General features: G+C 44.1%; 1 protein-coding gene across 2 annotated transcripts in view; it reads left to right on the top strand.

Moving 5' to 3' along the window:
- Positions 1-274: 274 nt before the first annotated feature.
- Positions 275-8,687, top strand: part of LOC306931334 (phosphofurin acidic cluster sorting protein 2-like) — a 76,857-nt gene continuing 68,444 nt past the window's right edge. The window contains exons 1-2 of one of the 2 annotated variants that reach the window (XM_079512686.1): positions 275-348; positions 379-792. In XM_079512686.1, coding sequence (XP_079368812.1) covers positions 554-792 — 239 coding nt within the window. In that variant the 5' untranslated portion in view covers positions 275-348; positions 379-553. Of the gene's footprint in view, positions 793-8,687 lie in introns of both variants that reach the window. The other variant, XM_079512685.1, reaches the window with a different exon arrangement.

The following is an 8,687-nucleotide window of genomic DNA, read 5'->3' as shown; positions in this document are numbered from 1 at the left end:
ACTGCAGGGCAGAATCGTAGAAGGCTATGGACCAGAGCTAGTGGTTCATGTACTCGCGCGAGCCCCATAACCTGCAATGCATTCCGTAAACTCCTGTTTGTCCCTATTTGAAGCCTTCAAATAGGGACAAACCAATAGAAGTCTATGTAGAAGAGCCGCCATTGTTGGACTGTATGGCCCCATGAAGTGAACGGAGTTTGCGTAACTCTGTCTTAAAACTCAATGGCTCTGTCTCCACTCAAGTCAGTCAGTCATTCACTCAGAGAGTCCGTTACGTGGGGTAGTGTGTGTGTGAGTGCGTGCAGCAGTGCAGCGGGGGCTCGTGCGTTCCGTTCTGTGTATCTTTCTGTGTAGAGAAGCAGAGCAGACGCACGAGAGAGAGAGAGAGAGAGAGAGAGAGCAGGGAGGGTTGGCGACGCGACGGAGGACAGAGAGAGCAGCAGAGCCGCAGCAGCTCCCCTCTCTCCCAGACAGACTCCCTCCCGCGCTACTATAGTCCGACCCGACAGTTAGTTTTTAGCTCGAGAGCTGCTTCTAGGCAGTGGAGGAGGTGATGATGGCGGCGGCTGTAGAGAGAGGAGGCGTCCGGGCCGCTTTCCTGAACCCAAGCAGTGGCGGAGGAGGCGGCGGCGGCAGCGGCGGACCGTCTTCGGCGCCGACAACGCTCCCGACAGGAGCGGTGGCCGGGGCGGGCGTCCTGGGCTCCTCCTCGGGCTCTGGCGCCGTGCCCGTGCCGATGAACCTCTTCGCGACCTGGGAGATAGACCGCTCGTCCCCGAGCTGTGTTCCAAGGTAATACCATGATAATACCGTTGTGTGTGTCGAGGAGGGAGCGGAGCAGCTTTGCATTGCAATGTTTACAAATCAGTTCGCCCTCTCCTCCCCGCTTGCAAAAGACACACGTTGCCTGTATGGAGGGCAACGTTATGTAGTCAATAGCTGGCTGCCCACATTTTGCAAAGTGTTATGTGGTTAGGTTGGGCTAGCAAGCTAACCCAACCCAACGACGTTGCTAATGCTAAAGCTGCCAAGCCATATAGCCGACTTTCTCTCATGCATCATAGTAAAACATGCATTTAAAAATGTGGTGGTATGGCTACAAACTGGGCCAGCTAATGATTCAAACATGCTTATATGGGATTGGCTGTCCTAATATCAGAGACATGTTCAGGTTACATTTAGCATAGCCATAGATAGTGCCCTGGGGGGGTTGTTGCATTCTATAGTATTATATTTTGTTCCTGGGGTTGATGTACAGTACAGTTATCCTACGTGCAGCCAACTGTGTCAATAAGATGGCGTACAGTACGTGTTGTTTGTTGCTGCTTTATTACAAGCTGTTGCTCTTAGAGTAAATAAATAGGCCTGACATTCACATCATAGTTGTTTAATTCCATGGTGGCACCCTAGACATGATTTGGTTTATGGAATGCATGCCATCCCACTGCAACCCATTTAGAAACACAGTAACTCGGACACTGTCTGTACAGTAAGTACGTACGTACATGTGTTATAAAGTAGCAGCCATCCTTTTAATTCTTGAGCACTCTTGTGAAAGTGTCATGAGCTTGAGCTATCCAATCCAAGCAACCTTGTAGATTTATTAATAACTTGCTATTTGAAAATCAATTTTCTCAGAAGTTCATTCATCTCTGCATGTTTTGTTGTGGCTTATCGTGAGTCACCCCCGCTGCCGGCCAACTCCCCAAGGCCTGTAGTTATATATATATTAAACATACTCATAGTGTTGCTACACTAGTAATAACTGTCAGAGTGTAATGTGTTTATGTTTGGTCCCTATCAGTACACCCACCCACCCATGTTGTCTTTAATCACTTAAGCCCTTTATAGTTCGCCATACGACATCTAGAGTGAACATATAGCCCATCTGTGTATGCGCTTTAATATTTACAATTTGTGAAATGTTCTGACAATTCGTCCCATAATGACATGCTCAAAAATCAAAATAGACATCGCCGCACCAGGTTGAAAGCCATTTACTAAAACTGAAGACTGTAAAAAACTGTGCAGTGGTCTTGACTACAGATCTGTGATATTCCGTATTTGTAACCATAGCCAGGGAGCAGGCAGGCATTACCACCACCTGACTGGAAAGCTCACGGGAGCTGTGGGCACGTTAATCAGCTTTGACCTAGATCTGTTCCAGGCCCTGGACGAGAAGGGGGCAGGCCAGGAGAGGGCTTCCTCCACTGTGTGTGTGTGTGTGTGTGTGTGTGTGTGTGTGTGTGTGTGTGTGTGTGTGTGTGTGTGTGTGTGTGTGTGTGTGTGTGTGTGTGTGTGTGTGTGTGTGTGTGTGTGTGTGTGTGTGTGTGTGTGTGTGCACTGCTCACATACTGTATATGCCTGCCCTCCGTGCGGAGTGTGTGCACAAGTGTGTATGTGTAACAGTGGGCAAAATAATCTCACTAAGATGAAAACACGCACAATATATCCGCTGATGGTGATCTTTTCAGATGTGCGTTTGAGCATGATTTCCATCTGGGCTGTGAATCAGTATCGGTTCAGAGCTCATTTGAAGCCAGCCGATGAGAGTGATGACGGTGAATATTACTGTAGTTAACTACAGTCAACATCATCACGTCAGAGTCTACTGCAGTGTAGTAGACTTCGAAGTGATGGTCTAATGGCTTTCTAATTTGACAGTTGGGCTGTCTTTTTGTCATTCTTGTAATATTTCTGAAAAGAGTGACGCATGGATGTATTTTTCCCTTCAATGCCCCTTTTTACATTTGTTCATATTCTTTATACTAAAAACACACTGTTAAAAGGCAGCATTGATGTTAGACTTAAGACTTACGATGACATCAGCATTGCCTGGGGTTGTTTCCATAGCTCTTGTGTTGTCTTCTTCAATGTGAAGCGATTAGGCCTGTAGTGTACGCTTGACAAGTATTGTTTTGTAAATAGCTCTGGTGATGTATGCAGTAGCGAGCGGCAGTGGCTCAATGGGGTAGAGGACCGGATGGGAACCGTGGGGTTTCCAGTTTGATCCCAGGCTCCCCAAGAGTTAGTGTTGAAGACTCTGAACTGAACCCCCAATTTCTCCCGATGTACATGTTGGTTAGCCTGGTTAATAAACCAGACCGAATCAGCCGTTGGCAAAAAAAAAATTGCCTGCCAGCGGATTATGGTCTGGCGAGGCTCAGTAGCACGCCTCTTTCCTACAACCGAGAACAGGTCGGACCAATCGGGACACGGTATGCAATATGGGCGGGCTTTGGTACAGTGACGTTCAATGCTTGAGACCTTTGACTGACAGTAGCTCTGACCAATTGCGTCGAAGAGAAAATGTTTGAACCCGCCCCCCGGGAAATGAAATCCAAGTGGAGCCAGCCCAGACTAATATACCGCGACAGTGTTGTGTGATATTAGTCTGGCTTATTAGCCAGGCTACATGTTGGTACCTTGCATGGTTGCCTTGACATCGGTGTATGAATGAATGTGTTTGAATGGGTGAATGCAATTCACAATCTATGTAAAGCGCTTTGGATTATAGCAATATGTAAATGCACCATTTACCATGTCTAAATGCACCATTTATGTATGGGTGCCAAGTGGCAGTGGGTGTAGCGGGAATGCTGCCTGTAATTGTATGATTGCTTTAAGGTTTAAGACTATCTGGGGTCAAATGCATTGGAGACTGTGCCATACAAGGCAGTGCTGCTGAAGGCTATTTAATAATTTCACACCCCTGCCTCTTCCTGTACCCTATCTACACTCTCCATGGGATGACACACCAGGTGCTGATGGCATTAAAGATCAATAAGGGTGAGGCTGATTATAGATTATTAATGGGCTGAGGGCTTAGAAGCTCATCACTCATTACAGTGCAGCAGAAGAAAAAAGACTCTGCTGCTGCTTGCCATAAGCCTTTGTTATACTCCATCCATCCCGATACGTGTAATTGGATGAAAATCGTATTACGGCAAGATGACGAATGCTATAAAATATCAGTTTCTTTATTTATTTAGCTTAGATGTCTGTCAACCAGCTTGATTGTAATTTGTCTGTGGAATGCCAATTTTGGAATACAGCCCATACAGCCTACACAGTGTCTTGCAGAATAATTGAGTAGGTGTGGTGTTTTAAAGCCAGTGGGCCCTCTGTGTTTTTGCATAGACTGTTTTGAAAGACCATGCGTGAGCCCAGCCCAGCCCAGGGCCTCTCTGTTGTGGAGATTCTGCTTTGGCTTTCTTACAGGGGCTGGGCCTCTTTGTCTGCAGCTGTTTGCTGCTCAGTTAGCCCACAGCATATGTGGCTGTCCACTGTCCAGCTGAGTGGCACGATTTCAAATGAGCTCATAGAACTACTGCCACTTTTCGAGCGGTGCATAACCACTCCAATGACTGTCCTTGTGTGTGTGTGTGTGTCTGTCTGTCTGTTTGGAGTACGAACAGCTGCAATACGGTGTTGTTGAGCAGCCTGCACTGCTCAGTTCACACAGGTGTGATATATATATATATATATCTTTTTTTACTGTGGCAGTGTGGCACTCCCTCAAAACTGTACCCACCCATCTGCTGTGTTTTTACAGGATGACCTTTTACGCAGAGCCTGGTAGTCGATGGTCACTGAGGGGGCACTTGTTTTACAGGCGACCGGATTAAGGTTGGTGAGGGATCTGTTAAAACGACCCGATTTAAGGTTGGTGAGGGGTCCGTTAAAACGACCGGATTAAGGTTGGTGAGGGATGCGCCGCTCCGTGCTTGCGGTTATGGTTAGGTTAGAGTTTGAGGTAGGTTGTCGTTCGGACCAATGGTATGTCGGAAAGCATGCACCCATATAACACTGCCCTACTAGTAGTAGCCGGCGCTGTAAAACAAGCATCCCATCAGCGCCCAACAAAACCGAGGCTCTGCGTAAAAGGTAGTCCCGTGGTTTTTAGGGATGTGTAAATGTGTCCAAAATGAAAATCGATTTGTATAATTCAATATTAACGATTAATCGTTTTGGGGGGACTTTCTTTTTTCTTTTTTTAACGTTTTTTTTTTTTTTTTAATGAACCCTACAAATAAAAACAATCTTCCCCAAGGGGTACCTAAGTCAAAAAGGTTTGGGAACCCCTGATGTAGATGATTAACAATCATTTTAACTCTTGAGAATTAATAAGGGTCCATTTGGTTACTAACTCCATCTTTTGAATGAGGACCACTGGTGGTCCCTGGACCAGTGTTGAGCCAATTGATCACCATAGCAACCCCAGCCTAGGCATGATTAGGTAAATTCCCAACACCTGCTAAATCCTCCAAACCTGTATCTTGATTGGAATCAATCTCCCCTCACACTCCTAGCAGTCATGCAGCTACACAGACACATCCCAGGCACACTTTGGTAGGCCTATAGAGCGTCGCAGTCCCGCCTCCTACCCGGGACCAGGAAATGAAATCCAATGTATTATTCTCATAGACATTTCGTAAAGTATTTATTTAAAGACGGTTACGCCGCGGACAAAGCCAACTCGAGTCGTGACAACTCATGACAACACAAACAATATTTTGGACCAAACAAATAATTAGAAAGAAGAAAAAAACGGCAGGTTACAACACTTTTTGTGTTGTTTTTCTTCTTTCTAATTATTTGTTTGGTCCAAAATATTGTTTGTGTTGTCATGAGTTGTCACGACTCGAGTTGGCTTTGTCCGCGGCGTAACCGTCTTTAAATAAATACTTTACGAAATGTCTATGAGAATAATGCATTGGATTTCATTTCCTGGTCCCGGGTAGGAGGCGGGACTGCGACGCTCTATAGCCCTGTCCTGTTTGGATGACAATTTTGCCTTTCCAACAGATTTTCATTAATGAGCTAGTACATTTCTATCTCATAGCTTATCTTCACTCTGTGCAGCGTTGTGATTCTGTGACTTTGCTCTTGATGTATGGCATAGTGCAGTAGTTACATGCATTATTTTACAAGCAGCCAACAACTATTCTACCACATATATATCTCATGTGAAAATACGTTACTTCTACTGCCTGACAGTTGTGGCTTCCTTTCCTTCCTAATTGTTTCTTGTAATGATGATGATTTAAGCATATTCTACACAACATGGCTCTCTATGCAGACATATTGTCACTGTCTGGTGGAAGCTTTGTATGACTAAAACATTGACTTTTCAAGGAATCTGTGTTCCAAATTCCAATGGATCCAACTGTCAAATGTAGTTATTTACTAGTCACAACAAGCTCTATTAATGCTTTTCATTAGTTAAATATACACACAGAAAGACTTAACCGCTTTCCATGCGTTTTCCCTAATTTGGTCATGTCATTGATAGCATTTCCCCATAGCAGATCTACAAGGCAAGCGCACAACCTGCCACAATGCGATATGTTACCCTGTAGATCAGCTGTTTTTGTGTGACACTAGTATGATGGAGTAATGAGTTATGAAAACAAAAATATGAATTATAGCGAGACAAGGTTTCTTCCAGACTGTGTGTGTGTGTGTGTGTGTGTGTGTGTGTGTGTGTGTGTGTGTGTGTGTGTGTGTGTGTGTGTGTGTGTGTGTGTGTGTGTGTGTGTGTGTGTGTGTGTGTGTGTGTGTGTGTGTGTGTGTGTGTGTGTGTGTGTGTGTGTGTGTGTGTGTGTGTGTGTGTGTGTGTGTGTGTGTGTGTCAGTGGGCAGACGGGTGTTGTGGCATCTCCTCAACACAACTGTGGCTGCTGCCTGTTGGCTGGTTTGCATTGTTTTGCTCTGTGCTGCGTGCCTGTTTCTACCATTTCTCCCCACTAGCTTGTGACAAATTTGATGTGTCTTTTCATAGGCCCCAAAAACCCCTACCTTCATACTAAAATTAGACAGTCGTTTTGGAGGATAGTACATACTGTATTTTGTTTACTTTCTCTCTGTGACCTCTGTTCCAGGGACAAATGCTGACCAAAGCTTTGGAAATGTTGCTGAATAACCTAAAATAGCAAAAGGGAAAACGCATGAATTGCTTCCTGGCAAAAACACAGTTCACACTACAAAACAAAAGTTAAACATAACTGTACTGTATGTTGTTCGTTTCTATGATAAATATCAGCAGCGATTTAACATGCTAGTCACACTCCTTGCTTTTTGTAGAGCCCATACAACCCAATAATAATTATATTAACCAAGTCTATTTAGAATAGTGACAGCATAGTATTTATTTAAGAAAAAATATAATCAATGTATGAAATGTATCTATCTAGTCTACACAACAACAGCAAGACGTTATCAGTTTTGTCCATTGCCCAACAAACGCTTATGGTGCTTCAAAGGTAGAGATCTCATTCCCCAGTTATCAACATCTAATGGCTAAAACATCAACATCTGATGTTGATAAACCATTATATAGAGTGACTTGCAGCATTGCCAACATGCACTTCAATTTTCAATTCAAAGGGCTTTATTGGCATGAGAAAACGTTTACATTGCTAAAGCAGCACAATACAACAATACAATCAAAACAAATTATGTACATTTGAGAGTCAGAATCTTCAATTTCTAATTCCATGCACTGTAACCTGCATGTACCTGGATGGCCCATGTCTAAGTTTCGCAACGTAGGCATTTGATGTGGAAAGTGTGTGGTATTTGGAGGTATGATACTAACACAGGGGTCAAGAATGTGCCATATTTATCTGCTACGGTTGTAGAATCTATCGAATGCTGCTGGGGGAGTTTGCTCCAAGTCAAAGGATCTTTGACAACTCTGGGTCAAAAGTCTTGCCCTTTTAGCCATATCTGTAATTAGAAAAGGGTTTCCAAGCTAACTATTTAGTTGTGTTTGTGTTCTTGGGCTATCTAGCCTAGATGGCAATCATGGCATCTAAAGTGGACAGTTGTTGGTAGAAATAGTCTGTAAAATTTACCACTGACACAACAACACTTCAACTATTCAAGCTTGCTCTTTGGTTGAGGAAGTGAAAAATAGGATATCTTTTAATGTATGCCTACTAGCTACTAACCTGACTCCGCCAGATGGGGCAGCAGAGAGTACACTGGGTTCCCCCCTCCTGCTCCCATCTGGGAACTCTCAGGCAGACTTGATGCCCGGCCACAAAACGGCCTGGCCAATCAGCAGCAGCTTCTAGCAGCTTCTAGCAGCAGCTTCTAGCTTCTAGCTGCTGCTAGAACATCCCCTTGGATGTTTATCTGGAGCGAGTGTGACATCTCTGCCTGTTTGATGCATGAGTGAGGCCCAAGATGGCCATATTCCCCTTGGGACTGGCAGGGCCGCAGCTTTGTGGTAATCGTATTTGGTAATTGAGACTTTTGAAGGGCTGATTATCATGTAATGGCAGAACATCAAATATAGTATAGCGTCTCTGTCGGGTGGAAACTGTAAACTTCATTTTGTCCTCCAAAACTGTTACTTTAGTTTTCAGGATTCCAATGAAGAAAAGAGGAAAGGTAGCAGATCTACAATCTCAAAGCGTGTCATGGCGCTGTTTCAAGCTTGTGGATCTGTTAATTTTGGTTAGTATGTTCAAGTAGGGTGTTAATTAGCAACAGAGTCTAGCGCTGCAACTATCGATTATCTTCTTAGCAATCGATAACTTTTTCTATTCATCAAATAACCAGAGAAATGTTTAAAAATATACTGTGTATAATCAACGTTAAAATCAGTCGCTCTCACCTGCTCTTTAGTAAACAAAAAATACATTTTCAGGTCAGGAGACAACAAAAAATCACTTGCAG

The sequence above is a fragment of the Electrona antarctica genome (genome assembly GCF_951216825.1).
Source record: "Electrona antarctica genome assembly, chromosome: 10".
Classification (NCBI taxonomy): domain Eukaryota; kingdom Metazoa; phylum Chordata; class Actinopteri; order Myctophiformes; family Myctophidae; genus Electrona; species Electrona antarctica.
This window is presented reverse-complemented; position numbering and strand designations above follow the sequence as displayed.